We start from the raw sequence: 24,839 nt of genomic DNA on the forward strand, positions 1-24,839 counted from the left end.
ATTCTTGTTCTAAGATATCTATTCGCACACAAGAACATGATGAATGTGATGATTATGTGACACTCATCACCATACTCAACTTATGAACGCGTGCTTGACAAACACTTCCGTTCTACATGAAAACAAGCTTGAATGTATATCTCTTGGATTCCTGGTCCATGCGTTTGGTTGCCTCTCCTGGCAATAGAGCCTTCAATTCCTTGAGATCAGAGTCTTCGTGGTATAAGCTAGAATCAATTGGCAGCATTCTTGAGATCCAGAAAGTCTAAACCTTGTCTGTGGTATTCCGAGTAGGATCTTGGATGGGATGACTGTGATGAGCTTCAAACTCGCAACTGTGGGGGGTAGTGAGAGATGCAAAAGGATCATTGGATCTTATTCCGACACGATCAAGAACCAATAGCTGATTAGCCATGCGGTAGCTGTGCCTGGTATTTTTCATCCGAGATGAGAAATCCGACAGTTGATTAGCCGTACAGAAACCGTAGAGGACCATTTTTAATGAGAGGACGAGAGGTAGCCATTGACAATGATGATCCCCAACATACAGCTTGCCATGAAAAGGAGTATGAATGATTGAATGAAGACAGTAGGAAAGCAGAGATTCAAAAGGAATAACGCATCTCCATACGCTTATCTGAAATTTCCACCAATGAATTACAAAATTATCTCTATCTTTATTTTATGTTTATTTATCTTTTAATTATCAAGACTTCATAACCATTTGAATCCGCCTGACTGAGATTTACAAGATGACCATAGCTTGCTTCAAGCCGACAATCTCCGTGGGATTGACCCTTACTCACGTAAGGTATTACTTGGACGACCCAGTGCACTTGCTGGTTAGTTGTGCAAAGTTGTGAAAAAGAGTTGAGATTACAATTGTGCGTACCAAGTTGTTAGCGTCATTGAGATCACAATTTCGTGCACCAAGTTTTTGGCGCCGTTGCCGGGTATTGTTCGAGTTTGGACAACTGACGCTTCATCTTATTGCTCAGATTAGGTAATTTTCTTCTTGTTTCAACCTTTATTTTATTTTCAAAAAGTTTTCAAAAATCTTTCAAAAAAATTTTTCTTCTTTTTTGTCTTTCCAAAATAATTTTTGAAAAATTACAAAAAAATTTATAAAATCATAAAATCAAAAATATATTTGTGTTTCTTGTTTGAGTCTAGTGTCAAATTTTAAGTTTGGTGTCAATTGCATGTTTTAATTTTTCTAAAAAAAAAATTCTTTCGAAAATTCATGCATTGCATTCTTCATGATCTTCAAGTTGTTCTTAATGAATCTCCTTGTTTGATCTTCATATTTTCTTGTTTTGTGTCTTTTGTTATTTTTCATATGCATTTTTGAATTCATAGTGTCTAAACATGAAAAATCTCTAAGTTTAGTGTCTTGCATGTTTTTCTTTTCCTTAAAATTTTTCAAAAAATATGTTCTTGATGTTCATCATGATATTCAAAGTGTTCTTGGTATTCATCTTGACATTCAAAGTGTTCTTGCATGCATTATTTGTTTTGATCCAAAATTTTTATGTCCTGAGTCATTTTGTTATTTTTCTCTTTCCACATTAAAATTCAAAAATAAAAAATATCTTTTCCTTTAATTACTCATAATTTTCAAAATCTTTAGGTTGATTTAGTCAAAAAATTTTAAAATTTGGTTGTTTCTTATTAGTCAAGTCAAAGTTTCAATTTCAAAATTTATCTTTTCAAATCTTTTTTAAAATCAAATCTTTTTCATTTTTCCTTTGTTTTTCAAAAATTTTCAAAAATCTTTTTCAGAACTTTTCAAAATCTTTTTCCTATTTTTACCTCATATTTTTCAAAATTAATACTAACAATTAATGTTTTGATTCAAAAATTTCAAGTTTGTTACTTTCTTGTTAAGAAAGATTCAATATTTGAATTTTAGAATCATATCTTTTAGTTTCTTGTTAGTCAAGTCATCAATTTTAATAATCAAATCTTTTTAAAAAATTTGCTTTTCAATCATATCTTTTCAAACATATCTTTTCAATCAAATCTTTTTTAACCATTTTCAATCATATCTTTTTAAAAATCAAATTTTCTTCAATCATATCTTTTCAATCATATCTCTTTTAATTTGATTTCAAAATCTCTTTCTAACTTCTTATCTTTTCAAAATTAATTTCAAAATCTTTTCTCAAAACCTCCTAACTAATTCTCTCTCTTCTAATTTTCGAAAATCACCTCCCTCTTTTTCAAAAATCTTTTTAATTAACTAATTGATTTAAATTCTAATTTTATCTCTTCTAACTTTTTTTCGAAAAACACTAACCATTTTTCAAAAATAATTTTCGAAATTCTCTCTTCTCATCTCTTTATATTTATTTTATTTATCTACTAACACTTCTCTTCTACTCATAATTAGAACATTCTCCTCTCTCTGTGTTCGAATTTTTTTCTTCTCTCTTCTCCTCCTTCTATTCTTCTTCTCTTCTACACACATAAAGGAATCTCTATATTGTGACATAGAGGATTCCTCTTCTTTTCTGTCCTCTTCTTTTTCATATGAGTAGGAGCAAGGACAAGGACATTCTTGTTGAAGCAGATCCTGAACCTGAAAGGACTCTGAAGAAGAAGCTAAGAGAAGCTAAAGCACAACAATTCAGAGAAAACCTTACAGAGAATCTTGAAAAAGAAGTAATGGCCGAATCCAACAACAATGCAAGGAAGATGCTTGGTAACTTCACTGCACCAAATTCTAACTTCCATGGAAGAAGCATCTCAATTCCTGCCATTGGAGCAAACAATTTTAAGCTTAAGCCTCAATTAGTTTGATTGCAAGTTTCATGGACTTCCATCAGAAGATCCTTTTCAGTTCTTAACTGAATTCTTGTAGATTTATGATACTGTTAAGACCAATGGAGTTGATCCCGAGGTCTATAAACTTATGCTTTTCCCTTTTGCTGTAAGAGACAGAGCTAGAATATGGTTGGACTCTCAACCTAAAGATAGCCTGAACTCTTGGGATAAGCTGGTCACGGCTTTCTTAGTCAAGTTCTTTCCTCCTCAAAAGCTGAGCAAGCTTAGAGTGGATGTTCAAACCTTCAGGTAGAAAGAAGGTGAATCCCTCTATGAAGCTTGGGAAAGATACAAGCAACCGACCAAAAAGTGTCCTTTTGACATGCTCTCAGAATAGACCATCCTAGATATATTCTATGATGGTCTGTCTGAATTATCTAAGATGTCATTGGACCATTCTGCAGGTGGATCTATTTACTTGAAGAAAACATATGCAGAAGCTCAGGAACTCATTGAAATGGTTACAAATAACCAGTTCATGTACACCTCTGAAAGGAATCATGTGAATAATGGGACGCCTCAGAGGAAGGGAGTTCTTGAAATTGATGCTCTGAATGCCATATTGGCTCAAAACAAAATGTTGACTCAGCAAGTCAATATAATTTTTCAGAGTTTGAATGGATTGCAAAATGCATCCAACAGTACTAAAGAAGCACCTTCTGAAGAAGAAGCTTATGATCCTGAGAACCCTGCAATGGCAGAGGTGAATTACATGGGTGAAGCCTATGGAAATACCTATAATCCATCATAGAGAAATCATCCAAATTTCTCATGGAAGGATCAACAAAAGCCTCAACAAGGCTTTAACAATAATAATGGTGGAAGAAACAGGTTTAGCAATAGCAAGCCTTTTCCATCATCCTCTCAGCAACAGACAGAGAAGTCTGAGCAGAACCCATCTAGCTTAGTAAATATAGTCTCTGTTTCTCGGATCTATCTAAGGCCACTCTCAGTTTCATGAATGAAACAAGGTCCTCCATCAGAAACTTGGAGGCACAAGTGGGTCAGATGAGTAAAAGGGTTACTGAAACTCCTCCAAGTACTCTCCCAAGCAATATAGAAGAGAATCCCAAAAGAGAGTGCAAGGCCATTACTATGATCAACATGGCTGAACCTAGAGAGAGTGAAAAGGCAGTGATTTCCAGTGAGGAAGACCTCAGGGAACGTCCACTTGCCATTAAGGAGTACCCCAATGAGGAACAAAAAGAATCTGAGGCTCATACAGAGACCATAGAGATTCCATTGAACTTCCTATTACCATTCATGAGCTCTGATGACTATTCATCTTCTGAAGAAGATGAAGACATTGCTGGAGGGCAAGTTGCCCAGTATTTAAGAGCAATCATAAAGCTGAATACCAAGCTATTTGGTAATGAGACTTGGGAGGATGAACCTCCATTGCTCATTAATGAACTGAATTCCTAGATTCGGCAAACTTTACCTCAAAAGAAACAGGATCTTGGTAAATTCTTAATACCTTGTACCACAGGAACCATGACCTTTGAAAAGACTCTGTGTGACCTAGGGTCAGGTATTAACCTCATGCCACTCTCTGTAATGGAGAAACTAGGAATCTTTGAGGAACAAGCTACAAGAATCTCACTAGAGATGGCAGACAAATCAATGAAACATGCTTATGGACTAGTAGTGGACGTGCTAATGAAGGTTGAAGGCCTTTACATCCCTACTGATTTCATAATCCTAGACACTGGGAAAGATGAGGATGAATCCATCATTCTTGGCAGACCTTTCCTAGCCACAACAAAGGCTGTAATTGATGTTGACGGAGGAGAGTTGGTCCTTCAATTGAATGAGGACTACCTTGTGTTTAGGACTCAAGGTTCTCCTTCTGTACACATGGAGAAGAAGCATGAAAAGCTTCTCTCAATACAGAGTCAAACAAAACCCCCCTCATTCAAACTCTAAGTTTGGTGTTGAGAGGCCCCAACCATACTCTGATTATCTGTGAGGCTCCATGAGAGCCCACTATCAAGCTATTTACATTAAAGAAGCGCTTGTTAGGAGGCAACCCAATTTTTATTTATCTATGTTATTTTATGTTTTCTTTAGGTTGATGATCATGTGGAGTCACAAAAACAACTACAAAAATCAAAGCAAATTCAAAAACAGCATTAGAAACAGCACACCCTGGAGGAAAAACTTATTGGTGTTTAAACGCCAGTAAGGGTAGCAGGATGGGCATTAAATGCCCAGTCTGGCACCATTCTGGGCGTTTAACACCAGAAATAGGCACCAGACTGGCGTTTAACGCTAGAACAGAGCACCAAGTTGGCATTAAACGCCAGAAACAAGCAATAGCTTGGCGTTAAACGCCAGGAAAGGTATAAAAGCTGGCATTTAACGCCAGAAACAGGCAGCAGTTTGGCGTTAAACGCCAGTATTGCATACAAAGAGCGTTTTGCACGCCTAAATGGAGCAGGGATGAGAAGTCCTTGACCCCTCAAGATCTGTGGACCCTACAGGATCCCCACCTACCCCACCTCTCTCTCTCTCCCCCTCACACATCTCTATAACACTATACCCAAAACACCACTCACCTATCAAATCATATTCTCTTTCCTATATTCTCTTAACCAATCACCTCCATCCACCATTCAAATTCAAACCACTTTCCCACCCAAACCCACCCTCAAGTGACCGAACCCTACCCTTCCCCCTCTCCTATATAAACCCATCTTCATTCCTTCATTTTCACACAACCTAAACACCACTTCTCTCCCTTTTGGCCGAACACAAAGCCATTCCCTTCTTCCTCATTTCTTCTTTTGCTACTCTCTTCTTTCTTCTTTTGCTCGAGGACGAGCAAACCTTTAGACGAGCAAACCTTTAAAGTTTGGTGTGGTAAAAGCATTGCTTTTTGTTTTTCCATAACCATTTATGGCACCTAAGGCCGGAAAAACCTCTAGAAAGAGGAAAGGGAAGGCTAAAGCTTCCACCCCCGAGTCAGGGGAGATGGAGAGATTCATCTCAAAGGTCCATCAAGACCACTTCTATGAAGTTGTGGCCAAGAAGAAAGTGATCTCTGAGGTTCCTTTCATGCTCAAGAAGAATGAGTATCTAGAGATCCGACATGAGATCCAAAGAAGGGGTTGGGAAGTTCTCACCAACCCCATTCAACAAGTCGAAATCTTAATGGTTCAAGAGTTCTATGCCAATGCATGGATAACTAGGAACCATGATCAAAGTATGAACCCGAATCCAAAGAATGGGCTTACAATGGTTCGGGGGAAATACTTAGATTTCAGTCCGGAAAATGTAAGATTGGCGTTCAACTTGCCAATGATGCAAAAAAACGCACGCCCCTACACTAGAAGGGTCAACTTTGATCAAAAGTTGGACCAAGTCCTCATGGACATGTGTGTGGAAGGAGCTCAATGGAAAAGAGACTCAAGAGGCAAGCCGATTCAATTGACAAGACCGGACCTTAAGCCCGTGGCTAGAGGATGGTTGGAGTTCATCCAACGCTCCATCATTCCTACTAGCAACCGATTCGAAGTAACTGTGGATCGGGCTATCATGATCCATAATATCATGATTGGGGAGGAAGTGGAAGTTCATGAGATCATACCTCTTGAACTCTACAATGTGGTTGGCAAGTCCTCCACTTTGGCAAGGTTAGCCTTTCCTCATCTCATTTGTCACCTATGCAATTCGGCTGGGATTGACATAGAAGGAGACATCCTCATTGAAAAGGACAAGCCCATCACTAAGAAAAGGATGGAGCAAACAAGAGAGTTACAACATGGACCTCAACAAGAGCATGAGGAAATTTCTCATCAAGAAATCCCTGAAATGCCTCAAGGGATGCATTTTTCTCCACACAACTATTCGGAGCAACTCAACACCTCTTTGGAAGGCTTGAGTTACAATATGGACCAACTAAGGGTGGAGCACCAAGAGCACTCCATCATTCACCATGAGATTAGAGAAGATCAAAGAGCTTTGAGGGAGGAGCAACAAAGGCAAGGAAGAGACATAGAGGAGCTCAGGCATTCCATTGGATCTTCAGGAGGAAGAACTAGCCGCCATCACTAAGGTGGACCCGTTCTTTGATTTCATTGTTCTTATTTTTCTGTTTTTCAAATTTGATGCTTATTATTTGTCTATATTTGTGTCTTCATTACATGATCATTAGTGTCTAGTGTCTATGCTTTAAAGCTATGAATAATTCCATGAATCCTTCACATCTCTTAAATGAAAAATGTGCCTAATTACAAAAGGACAAGAAGTACTTGGATTTCAAATTTTATCTTGAAATTAGTTTAACTATTTTGATGTGGTGGCAATACTTTTTGTTTTTTGAATGAATGCTTGAACAGTGTATATTTTTGATAGTGAAGTTTAAGAATGTTAAAATTGTTGGCTCTTGAGAGAATGATGAACAAAGAGAAATGTTATTGATGATCTGAAAAATCATGAAATTGATTCTTGAAGTAAGAAAAAGCTGTGAAAAAGAGAAAATAGCAAAAAAATGGCAAAAAAAAAAGAGAAAGAAAATGAAAAAGCAAGCTGAAAAAGCCAATAGCCGTTTAAACCAAAAGGCAAGAGTAAAGAGGATCCAAGGCTTTGAGCATTAATGTATATGAGGGCCCAAGGAAATAAAATCCAGGCCTAAGTGGCTAAATCAAGCTGTCCCTAACCATGTGCTTATGGCATGAAAGTCCAAGTGAAAAGTTTGATACTGAGTGGTTAAAGTCGTGATCCAAAACAAAAGAGTGTGCTTAAGAACTCTGGACACATCTAACTGGGGACTTTAGCAAAGCTGAGTCACAATCTGAAAAGGTTCATCCAGTTATGTATCTATGGCATTTATGTATCCAGTGGTAATACTGGAAAACAAAGTGCTTAGGGCCACGGCCAAGACTCATAAAGTAGCTGTGTTCAAGAATCAACATACTGAACTAGGAGAATTAATAACACTATCTAAAATTCTGAGTTCCTATAGATTCCAATCATTCTAAATTTCAAAGGATGAAGTGAGATGCCAAAACTGTTCAGAAGCAAAAAGCTACTAGCCCTGCTCATCTAATTAGGACTAAGTTTCATTGATATTGTGAGATTCATTATATAATCTCTTCTTTTTATCCTATTTTATTTTTAGTTGCTTGGGGACAAGCAACAATTTAATTTGGTGTTGTGAAGAGCGGATAATTTATACACTTTTTGGCATTGTTTTTAGGTAAATTTTAGTAGGATCTAGCTACTTTTTAGTATATTTTTTTAGTTTTTAAGCAAAATTCACATTTCCGGACTTTACTATGAGTTTGTGTGTTTTTCTGTGATTTCAGGTATTTTCTGGCTGAAATTGAGGGACCTGAGCAAAAATCTGATTCAGAGGCTGAAAAAGGACTCCTGATGCTGTTGTATTCTGACTTTCCTGCACTCGAAATGGATTTTTTGGAGCTACAGAAATCTAAATGGCGCGCTCTTAATTGGAATGGAAAGTAGACATCCAAGGCTTTCCAGCAATATATAATAATCCATACTTTGCTCGAGTTTTGACGACGCAAACTGGCGTTCAAACACCAATTTAAGCCCTATTCTGGCGTTAAACGCCAGAAACAGGATAGAAGCTGCAGTTAAACGCCCAAACTGGCATAAAAGCTAGCGTTTAACTCCAAGAAAAGTCTCTACACATGAAAGCTTCAATGTTCAGCCCAAGCACACATCAAGTGGGCCCGGAAGTGGATTTATGCATCATTTACTTATTTCTGTAACCCTAGTAACTAGTTTAGTATAAATAGGACTTTTTACTATTGTACTCATATCTTTGGATTATCCTTAGATCATCTTTGGACGTTTAGTCCTTAGACCTTAGTCTTGGTTATTCTGGTTCCCTCTCTGGGGCCGAAGCCAATGAACACAATGATCACTTATGTATTTTCAACGGTAGAGTTTCTACACACCATAGATTAAGGTGTGGAGCTCTGCTGGTCCTCGAGTATTAATGCAATTACTACTGTTTCCTATTCAATTCATGCTTATTCTTGTTCTAAGATATCTATTCGCACACAAGAACATGATGAATGTGATGATTATGTGACACTCATCACCATTCTCAACTTATGAACGCGTGCCTGACAAACACTTCCGTTCTACATGAAAACAAGCTTGAATGCATATCCCTTGGATTCCTGGTCCATGCATTTGATTGCCTCTCCTGACAACAGAGCCTTCAATTCCTTGAAATCAGAGTCTTCGTGGTATAAGCTAGAATCAATTGGCAGCATTCTTGAGATCCGAAAAGTCTAAACCTTGTCTGTGGTATTTCGAGTAGGATCTGGGATGGGATGACTGTGACGAGCTTCAAACTCACGACTGTGGGGCATAGTGACAGACGCAAAAGGATCATTGGATCTTATTCTGACACGATCGAGAACCAACAGCTGATTAGCCATGCGGTAGCTGTGCCTGGTATTTTTCATCCGAGACGAGAAATCCAACAGTTGATTAGTCGTACAGAAACCTTAGAGGACCACTTTCACTGAGAGGACGGGAGGTAGCCATTGACAAAGGTGATTCCCAACATACAGCTTGCCATGGAAAGGAGTATGAATGATTGAATGAAGACAGTAGGAAAGCAAAGATTCAGAAAGAATAACGCATCTCCATACGCTTATCTGAAATTCCCACCAATGAATTATATAAGTATCTCTATCTTTATTTTATATTTATTTATCTTTTAATTATCAAAACTTCATAACCATTTGAATCCTCCTGACTGAGATTTACAAGATGACCATAGCTTGCTTCAAGCTGACAATCTTCGTGGGATCGACCCTTACTCACGTAAGGTATTACTTGGATGACCCAGTGCACTTTCTGGTTAGTTATGCGAAGTTGTGAAAAAGAGTTGAGATTACAATTGTGCGTACCAAGTTGTTGGCGCCATTGAGATCACAATTTCGTGCACCAGAGAGATTTTCATTTTTTCTCCTGAGTAACAAAAACGGAAGCAAAGTAGAGAAGAATTGAAGAAGTAACACCCAGATGTATCCTGGTTCAGCTACTTAGTGCAATGTAGCCTACATCCAGTCTCCATCTCAATTATGATGGAATTTTACTAAATTTTTCAACACATTACATACATCAATGCTTTTCCTAGAATCTACCCAGTCCTATCTGGGACAAATCCAGATTCTAACCCAATCTGAACTTGACTAGGACTCAACCTAACTTTCAACAACCAAGTGCTAACCCAACTAGTAAGGGAATCCCCACAGGATCATGAAACAAAACTGGAAGATATACAAGGAAAATTTGTGACATCGTATGGCTTTTTTTCTCCTAGTTTAACTCATTGTCTTTTACCTCTCATGGGCTTTTTCTTACAAACTTCACCATGATTGCCTTTTTCAATGAGACTCAGACAGATTAAATAGAAGAAAAAAACTAAATGAGAACCATGAAGGAGAAGAACTCAAAAGCTTAGGAAGCTATGAGAACCGAACTCTGTGCTTTGTTCTTTTTCTCTTGCCTTCAGCCCTTGACCGTTCACCCTTATTATAGAAGAGTGAAGCTTTCAAGTTTGAAGCTAGTTCAAAGTCCATACTGTCTTCTTCTCCTTCACAGAGCTTACAGTGGCTTTGTCAGTGATGAAAAAGAGATCCAAATCTGTTGCATGCAACTTACCCATTCTCTCTCATCCTTTTTCTTCAAACTTCTTCAATCTTGACCGTAGATCTTTGCTTTCGCTCCAAGTTTAGATTTGGTCCATGGATGAGCAACTGACCAAAGTTGACTTCACTTCCTCCATAGTTGCTCAATTTGTGCTTGAGACTTTGTAGATTTCTTCTTGGTTCCTCAATGTAGCACAAAAGAGGGAAGAAACTTTTTGATGTGCTCTTACCGAAGTATGACTAACTTCTTGGTTGTAGCCCTTTCTTCTTGCTTGGAATTGGAAACAAGTCTTTTGTTCTTTGATGTGAGAGTTAATGTTGATCTAAAATTTCACAAAAATAGAATCTCGTTGCAAACATAGTCTAGACCAACAATTAACTCTCAATCAAAGTTTAAATCAAAGATGTCACAATCAACACAAAATAACTGGGAGTTTGAAATTCCAGGTCGTTCTCCCTAGGAATTGTAATTAAGTGCTCAATTATTGGCTATGGAGAAAGTGGAGTTTTGATGATAGCAATCAGCAAGAAAATTAAAAGGCAAGAAATTAAATAAGCATGTAAGGAAATTAAAACTCAAAGCAAGCAATATCAAAAATAGAATTCAAGTGACAAAAATGACTCTTGCAAGGATTGGGGAATTGAGGATTCCTGTCCTAATCATGGACCACAAACATGGTAATTGCATAGAATTAATCCCAATTAGTCTATCCTAACATCGAGGATGAGTCAAAAGGACATAATTGATCTTAATACATAAGTCCTAGTCAACTCACTAATTAACTTAGTGAAAGACTAGCGTCAATGGAAACAAAACCAACTAATAATCCTAACACAATATGGAATGGACATCCATAACTTAAGTTCACCTAATTATCTAATTCCAAGTCAAGAATGTGAAAAACTATACAAAAACTATAAGAGACATTTTATCAAACACCTAGCATGCATAAAATAAAAATATCATAAAATAAAATAATAATAAAATCTATAACTACCAATTGTAATAAAAAGATAATAACAACTCAAATAAGCATCAAATAAACATAAAATATTAAAATTTTATTAATGAAACCAAAATTGATAAGAGTATTCATAAACTAAAAAAAGACAAAATTGAGAAAATGACAAAAGAAATTCAGAAGATTAAGACAAGAAAGCATAGAAACATAAATGAAACTACATTAAAACAAGAATTAAAATCTGAAATTAAAAAGAAACTAAGACAAAAACCCTAAATTCTAGAGAGAAATGGGAGCTTCTCTCTCTAGAAAACTACCCTAAAACATGATAAAACCTAAACCTAATTGCTCCCCCTTCATCCCTCTTCAATTTGGCTTGAAATAGCTTTAGAAATGAGTTGGATTGGGCTCTGCAAGCCCAAAAATCACTGCCAATATTTTGCATTTAATGAGGTCACGTGCCAGGACTTGTGCGTACGCACACTTGCTGATTTTCTTCTCGTCCGTACTCACAAGTGTGTGTGTACGCATACCCAAACTCCATGTCCACTATAGACATGCATATCATTTTGAAACCTCGGATATTAGCTTTCCATTGCCGCTGGAAATGCCTCATTTGGACCTCTATAGCTCAAGTTATGATCAATTTAGTACCGAGAGGTCAATATTAACAACTTTACAAATCCTTCATTTCTTGAGAATTCTCTCATTTTGCATGCTTTCCTTCCTCACTTCTTCAATCCATATTTGCCTTCAAAACCTTAAATCACTTAACAAACACATCTATGTTATTTCAATGAATAAATGCAAGAAAAGTCAATAAAATTCACCCAATTAAACCAAATAAATACCATGAAATGTGGATTCATCATTCTTCAACCTACCATACCTTTTGCACTTTCCTTTTCTTTCTTTTTTCTTTGTGAATGACGTGACCAAAGTGAAAGGAGAGAAGAGAGAACTGTTGACTTTAGGTGGAAGCTAAGTAGGATTAAAGTGAATTGAACTTGGGATTCAAGTTTCTTGAGGTATGGGAGTAGGTAACCGTATGAGGCTTGAAGAATTTTGGGCTCATTTATTTATTTCCTCATATTTGGTTTATGGACTTGTGATAGGGCTTGGCTTAGTTATGATGGACCACAATGTGTGGGCTTGATTATTTGTTCCTTGGGCCAAGATGTTTGATTTGTTTTTTATTTTTTTGCACACTAAACCAAATAAGTTAAACTAACAATTATGTTTGTTCATCATATGGATTAGTTTTTCAAACTCAACATGATGTACTTTTCTTATCATTGAACTAATTGGGTGGTATTGAATTTATGTATAAGAGGTTTAACTATTTTTGTCTCATTTATAACAAATTGATGTATTTTTTTATTCTAAAATATATTTAAATATATTTTGTTGGTTGAATGAGTTAAGATTTTAGATTTGTGATTCTTTAAAGACTTTTTGTGTCATTTACTAAAAATTTCTATGTCATTTCTAACTAAATGATATGTTTTATTATCACTAAATTGATTGTGTGGTATTAAACTAAAAAAGAGTAGTTTTGAATTATGCATAATTTAATAAACAATAGCACCGGAACTTTTTAACCATGATACAAGAAGTTTTTTAATATTTGACATTGAAATTTTTTAGCCGTGACAGATTTTTATTAGAAGGGTGAAACAAGAATTATAAAAATATGAAACAAAAAATGACTATGATGACCATAAGGAGGAAGAGGAGAAGGAGAAATGATAGTTTTAAATTATCCAAAATTAAAAAAAATCGAAATTTTTAATCGTGACAGAAAATTTTTTAACCGTGTCATTTACAACTAAATGAATCGTTAAACTAATGGTATAATATTTAATTAAAAAGAAGAAGAAGATAATGATTATGGTGATGATAACAAAGGAAAAAGAGAAAAAAAAGGAAAAACAAGAGAAATCAAATAAAAAGAAGAAGAGAAAGAAGAGGAGGTAGTCCGAACTGACGAGGACAATGATAATAACAAAAGAGAAAGATGAAGGGGAAAAAAGAAAAAGAAACAGTAGAAGTGTAAGAAAAAAAAGAAACGAATAAGAAATAAAAAAAAACAAAAATACACATAAAGTACTTAGTTAAGTATTTTACTTTATTGCAGATAAATATTTTTTTGCTTGTGTAACTTTTTTATCCTCTAATATCAGGGAGTTTTTAGACATTAGTTATTATTTTCCCAACGGACCATCTTCAACTTAATAAATTAAGGAAAAGATAAAATAAAAAGCGATAATTAGTCTTCAATTTGCAGTTTTGCACATTTGTGGCAATGATCATTTAATTAAAAACAGATTTCGGTTTGAAAACTAGTAACACTTTTTTTCCAAATGATCTACTTATGGGGGACGATGTCTTCAATCCAAACACTTTGGTTCTTAAAGCTCTATTGACTCCAAAACTTAAGTTGAAAAGAAATCCGATTTATCAAACAATAATTAAGCATATATAGGCATAAATGCAGTCCAACAATTACGCCAGCATTTTACACTTTAGATTCAGCATATTGGGCAGTATTAGAAATCAAGGTCTTTCTACACAAATGAGCAATTCAATAACTTATGCACGAGTTAACTCATTTTTTTAAGAGTTACTATATTATTTGCCTATAGAGCTTTGTCCCAAACATAACCTGTGACATCAACTGATTATGTTACTGCCGCTGCAAATTTTTAATTGCAAGATTTTAACAGCTTAAAGGCATGATCTTGATTTTGCTCAACATGGACTTCCAAAGAGTGAGACAATGAAGTCAACATCTGGATTCTCATTAATTTTTGTACATAGAAGAACCTATTTTTTTCCACTCTTATCAGTTGCGTTATATAAATTCCCAAAAGCTGGAAAGCCAGCTACCTGCAAACTTTCTGCAACACCAAATTTTGAGGTCGAACCCGACTTCGTGCTATCCTGAATCCAGTAGCTCCACAAGATGATGAATCCTAACTATCTCCTCCAAAATCAACTTGTTTCCTTGCCATTTTACAATTTGATGAATTCAGCACTTAAGTCTGAGGTTACCTCGATCCTTCTAGTTTTGTTAATTTGAATAATTGACTGAAGCTTTTTTTACCACCTTCACGAGTGTTCTGAGAGAGATGTTGACTCATCTTAAACCCCATTTCCAAAAGAGGATGTATTGAAATTTTCCTTACGCTACTCATTCAGAGCCTAATAGGTTGTTCTGAGTCATACAGCCGGAATCTATACTGGAGTCTATCATCACTGTATCAGCCGACACAGCAGCGGAAACTGGCTCCAGCTTGACTGACATCCTAATGCGATCTAGCTTGATCTCTTCCTTGACCTAAGAAGCAGCAGCTTTGGCTTTAAGTATGGGAGAAACTAATTATATATAGCATACAAATTCACAAGGTAGTGTAATCACACAAGCCTCATTAGATGATTCAGAATTGCCAAAAATATGTAAGAGAAATACTGGTTTACATCCTCTGCATGTAAGAGACATACTTTGTAATGTTCCAAGACAAAAAGCTAACCTTCTCATTAGGATTAAGCCTATTTCTTGAAGCTGAATCGCCTGACAAAGCATCAGCAATAGCATCAATAGGCCCTCCTACTACCTGTACATTTGTTACATCATCCCATCAACCATCAGCAATAATTAGATTTATGCTGTTCACTCAGGCCAAAACAATAAAATAGCATCAATGCGAGTAAATTAAAACTTTTGATTTCAACCATAGGTGCAGAGGAAGTGCATCAAGGTTGCACTAAGACTCACCTGTGGAAGCTCTAAAGTTAGACAACTGGATTTAATTTTTACTTGTCCATTCATATCTTCATGCTGAGAGCAATCCTCCTTCAGATCATAAGAAAATGGAAGGGTCTCTGAGATATTAACACAGGTTGAATTATCAATGACAGTACTTTCTTCTTCGGGTGTATGTTCAAAATCTAGCAGATGAGAAGCTTCTACTCCATCTTCAACAGGAGCAGTATCTACGACCTGTAAGGTGATCATATAGGTTTTGATGCACACAATTATAACCAAACAAAAATCTGAAAATATCAACAATTTTTAAGCACTCAACTGTGTCAATTAGGCTAGACCAGGCCATTGGGGGCCTAATATAGTGAGGGGCGAGATCGTAGGCCTAGTCCAATACTATGCGGACATGGGTTATGCACTTATGCTGGCCAACCAGTTAGTTGGTACTCTATGTATACATACATTTGACTATAGTCTAAAAATAAAAATTTCAGTAACTTGTTTAACTAAAGATACTAATTTCAATAACTTATTTAACTTTTATAAAATGACAAATATTTACTTCTAATAACTTTTTTTTTCAAAAATAAAAATAGATTACTATATGTGATAATGATGTGAATGGAACTAAGGCTTGTAACTTTAATAATTGATTTTGGTATCTCGGACTTGCAGGCTGACTGTAACCAAACCCCACATTGGCAGAGTGCCAGAGTCAAGTCAAACTTATTTTTCACTTCAGTTTTGTTGGTCCAACACACATTTGGTCGAGATTTTCAGGTCAGCTGATCAAGCTTATAGAGAAAGGAAAGACGAGAAAGTGAGGAAAATAGAAGTGCTTATAGATATTTTATGAATAATTTTTCAATTATTGAATTGTAAATTATGAAATTGGATAGTTCATACACATAAAGAACTTAATCCTATATAACATTGGGGAATTAATTAAGAGCCATACTAACAATGACACAAGATTTGTATTTTCTATCTCATTGCATACTACACACTGGATACAGGTATGATAACAGACTATATACACACCTTGTGTTTAGTCAGATTGACTTAGACCGTTCATCTTGATCATATATATAATTATGAACAAGCTTCCAGGAAAAGAAAAATAACCACCAAATAGTTAAGAAATAAGATTAAACCAACACTATGGAAGTCCCTGTATAGTACCACACGTACATAATATCAAAAAATACAGTCAAATCATTTCTAGAAACTTTTAACTGTAAAATATATATCACTTACACTTGCTTCTTGTGCTGCTTTCAATCTTGCTTCCTTCATTTTTGCAGCATATGTTTCTTTCAAGCGTAGTGCCGCTTCTTCAAAAGGAGCAGCATTTTGAATGGCATGTCTGACAATGTTGACAATGACATCAAGATTGTGATCAACATATGGGAGCTTTGATGATGTCAATCGCCGAAGACCGCTTATAGTAACAGGCATCTGCTTTGCTTTAGATGATATGAACAAAGTTTAGTTTGATGTATGTCCACAAACTCCTACTTGTTAGACCAACATTCTCCAAAATCTTCCATAACTTTTATTTACCTATTTCAAGAAGTACTTTATTTGGTAAAATAAAGCCAGTACTCTCATCTTCTGAACGAGCCAAAATGTCCCGCCATTCATTAAGCCCCTGCCAGCCACAAGAGTAAAATATTTGAAATATAATGTATGGGCCATAAGCAACGAATGCTACTATTTCTTTTGGTACAAGTGTGTGCCAATTTTATGAACTCTAGACACTGCACCTGGTTCATGCTGTATTACATGTTCATACCTGGTTCATTGGTTTATGTTTCTAATTAAACTTATGTCATGCAGTTTGCTATAAAAGAAAGTATATTTGGGGGCCCAACCAAATCTGTTTCTCATGATAGAACCCACCTTCAGCATGTTAACCATTCTAAACTAGTGCCAGCTGGGTTACTAAGAAAATAGAAGGCAAAAAAAAAAAAGAAACAAAAATGCATCTGTATTAGAGAAGATACAAGAACAACATGCAGTATGCTTTATCTCCATATCCGTGTTGTAAAACTTGAGGTGGATATGATACTAGACACTATAGTACAAACCTGTCATTTTATTTCATTAAAATATAGAATTACCCCTATAACATCATAAGTACAGGGTCGGAATCACTTTTCCACACTTGAGTGAAAGAGAATCCTGATGAAATCCTAGCTCCATCCTCCCCCCTCCCAAAAAAAACAAAAAAACAAAAAAACATCCATGTTTCTCTTCACAAAATAGGACTGACCAGTAAGTCCAAATCTTGAAAAGATTTTGCCAAGGGGTACATAGACACATAACAAAACTGGTGTTCAACAGAAGAATCAGACCCATTTTCATTTCCCAAGTAACTGAGCGTATGCGATAAACAAATCAGAAATTGAAGAGCAACTTACTGAAACAACAGCAAGCTGCTGAGCATTAAAACCAGCCCCCAGCAACCTGTATATAAAATAGTAATTCATCTTTCGTGGACACCTTTTGGGAGGAACTAAATGAGTAACAGAAACCTCAACAGACAAATACTACATATATAGAGGCAAAAAGTTAATCAAGAAATGAATGAGGTCCAGAAAACCTGATACCCACACAGGATGCTTAAGTAATGAAAATCAGAAAAAAATAAGAATAAATAACATTACAAACCCATATATATGAAGGTACGAGTCTTCTGTTAGAAGCTCTTTCTCATATAGTTGCATGCAGACATCATAACTACGCTTGTAAACCTGCCAGTGACAATAAATGAAATTTAAGGGAAAAATAAACAAATAAGTAGATAAATAGAAGAAAAAAAATCATTAAATCAGGCAGCCAGGTACTCAGCAATGGTTTACATTTTCTTTCTCAAAAAGCTGTTTTGCTGTTTGATTAAGGGAATAAAAAGAAGGATGTATAATTAAAATATTGACCAGGTAAAAGTCAAATAGGTCACCAGCAATTGCATGCTTTCAGTATCCTTTAGAGTGCAAACAGTAGAAACAAAGCAGTCTAAGAGAGAACAAAGTAGGCCCACAGCTTAAGTAAAGGATTGATAGATTACTTGCTCATCTAGCTAGTTTGATATCAACTTACCTCCACCAGAGGATTTTCAGAACTTTCAGATTCCTTGGACAAAGCAAATAACTTGATTCTCAGTTGGTCATATATATACAGCAGATAGTGTGTATCTTCTCTGCCATATCTGTCATCAGAATAACAGTTCATAAAAATTGTAGTAATTAAACTGCAGGGAGAGTCTACAAATCCATGACATCAGGGAATAACAAGAATAAACAAGGAATCAAAACAAAATTGCACCTTATCATAACATCAGGAAGAGGGCGTTGTCTCCAATCTGCATTCTGGTATCTGCAAGGAGTTGAAGAACATCAGCAAGAATGAAAGGAATAAGCCAAGCCACAGACATTAAAAGATCTGTGTTCACGCAATAGAACAACTCAAGGAAGGGCAACTCTTAAAATAAACAACACAACTTACTCTTTGTTTGCAGTAACCCCACACAAGTGTAGTAAAAGATATTGCAAACTAAATCTCTCCAATTTTAACACCCTAGAAGCCTGAACAATACAATCAATATTTCAATACATGTGTTTTAGATATATAATAATGCAAGAGTGTATAGCAAAACATGGGATGACGGAAAGCTAAAAAACTATACAACTTGGTTCACCATTTCTTAAAGCAGTGTTTGGTTAGTGTCCATGTCAACCAGAGACATGTACACGATGGTACATGTCTACCGGTTTTTTTGTTGAGACATGAATGAATCTCTTTAAAGCTGCTTACACTAAGACACAAGTTTTGAGACAATTTTTCCCACTTTGGTCCCTGATTAATTTTTAAAATTTCAGCTTTGTCCCCTAACATAACCCTAACCCCTCTTATCCCACTCTCTGCTCCCCCCTTTTTCTATCCCTCCTCCTTCTGCCTCCTAGCTCCCCCCTCTGCCACTGCCTTCTCCCTCAATCAATGCTGGCCGCCACTGCCTCCCTCCTCTATCCACCTCACCTCCTGTCTCTCTCTTCCTTCCTCCCTCTACCCTCTTTGTCTTCACTGCACCTCCTTCCTTCTTCGTATTGCACCTCCGTCTCCGTTATATGCCTTGCCTCTCTTCCTCCTCCACGTCCACCTCTCTTCCTATTCATGTCATCCACCACCATCACGTTTTCCAGATCATCCACCTCTGCTCAACCTTCACTGCCTCCCTCTCACCTTCCTTTCTTTTCCTTTTCAATCTGTTTTAGTTTTTTTTTCCTTTTCTTTAAAAAATAATTGTTGAATTGTTTATTAAATTAGAGTTGTTGATGGTAATAATTTAGCTTGAGGTTGAAAAATCCCTGGTGGTGATGGTGAAAAGCAATCGTGGTGGTGGTGGTGGTGGTGAAATAGTGGTTATAGCATAGAGGGTAGAATTGACATTTGGTATAGCCTATTGTGTCTAATGCATCATCACCAAACATAGCAAAAAATTTGTATATCTTTGTGTTTAAAAGACACTAACCAAACACTGCCTAATATCACAGAAGAGACCAACGCACAATGAATGCATGAAATAGTTTTCATTTATGTAATTGTCAAAATGAAAATAAATTTCTTATTAGATCTTGAGGTTATATGACTAGCTTACAGCCAATAGAGAATCCACGAAATGCCTCAAAATAGTGGTGATGGTGATGGTGAAGGTGATGGTGAAAAGCAATGGTGGTGGTGGTGAAATAGTGGTTATAGCATAGAGGGTAGAGTTGACATTTGGTATAGCCTATTGTGTCTAGTGCATCATCGCCATAGTAAAAAATTTTTGTATCTTTGTGTCTGAGAGACACTAACCAAACACTGCCTAATTTCACAGAAGAGGCCAACGCACAATGAATGCATGAAATAGTTTTCATTTACGTAATTGTCAAAATGAAAATAAATTTCTTATTAGATCTTGAGGTTGAGGTTATATGACAAGCTTGCAGCCAATAGAGAATCCAGGAAATGCCTCAAAATACTAACATAAAAAAACAGCTAGCTATTTTTCCCATTTCAAAAGCACTCATATAATTAAATATGCAGAAACTCGTGAAGTAACTAGAGCAGACCAGACAAACAAGGAAAGGCTCAATAAAACACAAAGCACCGATAAATCTCACTATAGGCTCAATTCAAGCATTTTGTCCATTGCTGGCAAAAGTACAATGATATATTATTACTCCCAAGGTAGTTGAAAATTGGTGGTCCCAAACTCGTCCAAAATGCATACAATTCATGTATGACTAGTTTAAAAGATAGATTAAAGAGACAGTTGAGGACTTAGGATCTGCTGAGATAGTGTGCTCAGCATCTTTGGAGCTGAGTAGAGATTTCATACTTCCATCAATGCGGAGTTCATTCTTTTAAAATTTTATGACTGCAGGCAGCATGATATGGGATTCATTTTCTAGAGTTACTCTATATTTTCCTTTACAAAGATTTGGTTTGCCCATAATGAAAGCCAAATGAAGGATGTGGAGTGGTGGTAATGGAAAAAGAATATAAGGACAATAGAAATTCAAGGAATTTAGTTGTAAGTAAAGCACTTGTTGGTAGCTTGAAGATCATTGAGGTTTTATAGCAGTTTCCTGTGGAGATATTGGCACAAGGTAGATATAAGATATGCATACTTTCCTCTCTTTTTAGGTTAGTTTACCATTGTACTATTCTCACCATATTATTTTATTTGGAATTATAATTATAATACACAAACCTGGCCCGTGTCAAACATATTACAAACATATATTCCAAAATCCCGTTGCAACCACACAATATCTCGATCTGCTCCATGCAAGACCTGATTAACCATTAAAAGGGTCAACACAAAGAAGCAAAATTTAAATAAATAAACATCAAGCATGTATATCAGACCTTCTTCTTTGTAGGGTCCTTAAAGACTTCACGCAGATAAGGCCCAACATGGACACGGAGCTTTAAAGTATCTACAATAAAATCCTCAGTCCTGGTTGAGATTTGCATCAAGCAAGTCAAACCTTGGAATGAACGATATTGATTATGTTCCAAATCCACCTAAATATCATAAGAGAATAAGAAAAAAGTCAAAAGAATACTATAAGTAATATTATAGGTGCAGTAACTACAACAAACTGAAAATGTTGGTCCAATAGTTATACTATATGAATTGAAACAAAATAGCATTCACAAGACAAAAGAAAGAGCAAAAGAACTACATAGCACAAAAACAAAATTAAATCATCTTAACCTAAATGCATTTTGAAAGGGGGAAAAGATCCCCAAAATAACGGACTATGATTGACAACTAGGTAAACATAAATCCAAACAACACAATTATGAGATCATATCTGTGATATTTAAGCATTGAGCATATCACTACATTACTTCAATAAATCATCCACCATGTTAAGTACATAAATCACAGTTTCCTATTTTCGTTTTCAGTTTACAAGATTTTTTGAAGAAAAAAGAGAAAGCATAATAAAATTGTGTTTGCCATTTCACTTTTCATGTCACATTCCAGAAACAGAAACACTACAGAGATCGAACACATAAACCAAACAGGAGGGTCTATCGCTAATTTCGTTTTTGCTCACTCGCCAATAACTGTTCAATAAGCAGCACATAGCAGAATAGTTAACTGGATGCAAACATAGAATCTAGTGGCATAACAAGCTATGAAAAGGAAAACTTTTAGCAACACATAACAATAGGACTTATGTTTTACCGCAAATTCATCAGCAGCACGCAGCTTCGCAGCCAATTCCTTCAATCCTTTGACGTCCTCCACTAGCTTGAAAGGAGTGCATTCCATTGCAGGAGGCTTCATTGGCATTAAACCCTCAAGATTTTTATCAACAAACTCCAAATAAGAGTGTTTCTCCTGAAATGTAAATTAGTTATAATAATCATACAGTAATTCAATAAAAACATGGTAATAATATAATACTGATAAAAATACAAAAGCAATACAACTAAACACAAATAAATAAGAACCAAAATTTTGAAACATTTAAGCATAGCAAAAACAAAAACAATGAAAAGAAATGTAAATTTGTTTGCAGATAACCAATGAAATTATGCAAAACAAGTTCAGCCAGCCAATAAAATATAAAGGTTCAATACTACCAAGTCCGACACCAAGATTTAATGCCAATAAAGACGAGGGAAAAAAAAAAGAAAAGATTATACTTATTTAATAACAACCATTACTTCACCAGAATAACTACGTGGGCAAAAATCGCAGTAAACTTCATGGTTTATACTTGCATGTAGTAATGTCACACATAAATGCAATCCAAAAATGTTCTCCCCATTTCCTCACCCCACAAGTGTATCTTCTCCGCTCAGGAGAGAGAGAGAGAGAGAGAGAGAGAGAGAGAGAGAGAGAGAACAAAAATCAAACTTCAATATATCAACCAAATTCCAATGTGCATTGTGGAAAAAAAAAAGGAACAAAAAAAAACAAGAAAAAGAGAAACACACCAAAGGATGAATGAACCTCTGATCATCCTCACTCTTCTCCAACCAAATATGCTCAAACGGCACGTTGGTGTTGTTAACGACAATGTCGTACACGTCCTGAGGCTTCCTAACCGTGGCTAAGTGAAACGACACCTTCGGCTTCGTCGTTTCCGTAGTCCCCGCTGCTTCCACCTTCTTCTTCCCAACACCAGCTCCCTCCTTCTTGACTCGAACCAACCCGAACCCGTTCTCCAGCTCCACCTCCTCGAACTCCTCGTCCTCCTCCCTCGCCTTCCGAACCTCGCTCACTGACTCGTCAAACCATTCCAAGAGCTCATCGTTCATGTCAACCACCCACTCGTAAGCATCGTCGATGTCGGACGGGAAATCCACGCCGGTGTTCCATGCATGCGTGGTGACGCCGATGCTCTCCAGCATCGACTGCGAGCGACGTGCGATTTCGTCGATCGGGCGCTTGAATTCGTCGAAGTTGAGGTAGAAATGGTGGAAGCTCTGCTCCGTCGGGATTCGCTGGGAAGAGCCGGAGAGCTCCTTTAGGTAGCGGTCGACGTTCATGGCGATGACGAAGGAGAATTGGTCGGAGAAAATGAAGGCTATGGAGTTAGGGTTTGCGCAAAATCGGCATTGCTGTTTGGGAATTTTGGGAACTCTGCGTTTTGGTTTCGGAGACGGAGAGAAGAGTGTGTGTCTCTGTTTTTTTTTCCTTCCTACTTTTTTGTTTGTTTCGTTGAGTTTTGAGTTTTGACTAACAACTGAAAAAGCTCAGAATAATGAACGAAAGTAAGAAGGCAATGGAAATAATGGGTCTCAAAATTGGGCATTGCAATGATAAATTGATAATACTAAATAATAGTCAGAAAAATAAAATTACAATTTTGCTAACGAATATTTTTAAGATACTAAAAAAAGAATTTATATGAAAAACTGATAAAAATTAATTATCGATGAAACTAAATACATTAATTCTAGTTTTTTAAATAAAAAAAGTTTTTCTTTTGCTTACTTAACAAAAATTAATATTTTTTATCTTTAAAATAAATATTATTTTTATTTTAATTTCATAAAAAAATAATATATCTAAATAATTTTTTATCTAAATATATTAATTTTTTAGAAAATTATAAAAATAAAAATAACACTTATTTTAAAACAGAAGAAGTAGTAATCAAAATCCATTAAAATAAAGATTATTAAATTATTATTTGATATTCAATTCATCTATCATTCATCCTGTGTTACTTTGGTAACATCATTGAAAGAGGTGTTGCAGAATATGCAATCCAACTAATCTAATAGTAGATGATGAATGAGTTGTCACATCATCACGTGCTATGTGGTAGGTAAATATTTCTTATATTTAGTTCAGTCTTTTGAGGCTGATTTTTTTAACGAGACATCTAGTGTACAGATGTAATTGTGAAGATTTTTGTTTTTTATGGTTATTTGTTGATTTTAAAAGTATATCACTAAAAGTGTTACTTAAAGAGAAAGTGTTACCCTTAATCGTTAATTTAGTTCTGATACCAATTTTTAGTTGTAATTTCTTTTTCAAAATTTCTATTAACTCTTCGTATTTTGCTTCGAGTAAGTTTATAATTTGTATAGATTTGGTTGGTAGTACTTTATAATTTACAATTTCATAATCAAAAGTATTGACCATTTCTACTATTACTAATTCTGATTTCATTTTTATAGTTTTTCAATCTTGTTTTAGTTTATAATATTCTTTTTTGCATGGATTATTGTATATAAAATCTTTTATCTGTTTGTCTTTTTCTTTAATATAATTTTTCAAATCCTCAAAAATTTCTTTTATTTCTACACTTTCTGTTGTTTCTAAATATCTTTTTAATTTTTCAACTTCATTCTCTATTTTTTCTTTCAACAGCTTTAATTCTTTTAAGTCATAATATGGTTTTCCAGGCATTTATAAATTTTTTAAGTTTAGCTCCAACTTGTTTATATTTGTTCGTATTTCTATCCTTTTTATTATAAGGTCATTAATTTCGAACCGAAGATTATTTAATTCCTTTTTATATTCCTTTATTTTACTTTTTAAATTTTTCGCCCTTTTTCTTTTTATTTTGTTTTCTAGTCTTTCAATCTTTGTATACTTCATTATTTATCTTAAAATTTCTG

The 24,839-nt window shown here is 35.5% G+C and overlaps 1 protein-coding gene across 1 annotated transcript; it reads right to left on the bottom strand.

Annotated features, from left to right (window-relative positions):
- Positions 1-14,200: 14,200 nt before the first annotated feature.
- On the bottom strand, positions 14,201-23,506 carry LOC107494378 (protein RRP6-like 2). The gene is made up of 14 exons (XM_016115429.3): positions 22,701-23,506; positions 21,943-22,098; positions 21,111-21,269; positions 20,953-21,036; positions 18,702-18,781; positions 18,522-18,572; positions 18,297-18,405; positions 17,868-17,950; positions 17,618-17,663; positions 16,758-16,845; positions 16,452-16,660; positions 15,207-15,431; positions 14,962-15,045; positions 14,201-14,768 (listed from the first exon to the last, which is right to left on the bottom strand). The coding sequence occupies exons 1-14, from the start codon at positions 23,253-23,255 to the stop codon at positions 14,622-14,624; spliced, it is 2,076 nt and encodes a 691-aa protein (XP_015970915.1). The 5' UTR covers positions 23,256-23,506; the 3' UTR covers positions 14,201-14,621.
- Positions 23,507-24,839: the final 1,333 nt, after the last annotated feature.

The sequence above is a fragment of the Arachis duranensis genome, chromosome 6 (assembly GCF_000817695.3).
Source record: "Arachis duranensis cultivar V14167 chromosome 6, aradu.V14167.gnm2.J7QH, whole genome shotgun sequence".
Taxonomy (NCBI): Eukaryota; Viridiplantae; Streptophyta; class Magnoliopsida; order Fabales; family Fabaceae; genus Arachis; species Arachis duranensis.

What these genes read in the sequence shown, in the direction of transcription:
- LOC107494378 (XM_016115429.3), bottom strand. Translation starts at nt 23,255, where the DNA reads ATGAACGTCGACCGCTACCTAAAGGAGCTCTCCGGCTCTTCCCAGCGA. An exon ending in CTGAAAATCCTCTGGTGGAG is followed by an intron (nt 17,951 to 18,296) that starts GTAAGTTGATAT and finishes TGTCACTGGCAG; the next exon opens with GTTTACAAGCGTAGTTATGA. An exon ending in TAACTTTAGAGCTTCCACAG is followed by an intron (nt 15,046 to 15,206) that starts GTGAGTCTTAGT and finishes ACAAATGTACAG; the next exon opens with GTAGTAGGAGGGCCTATTGA.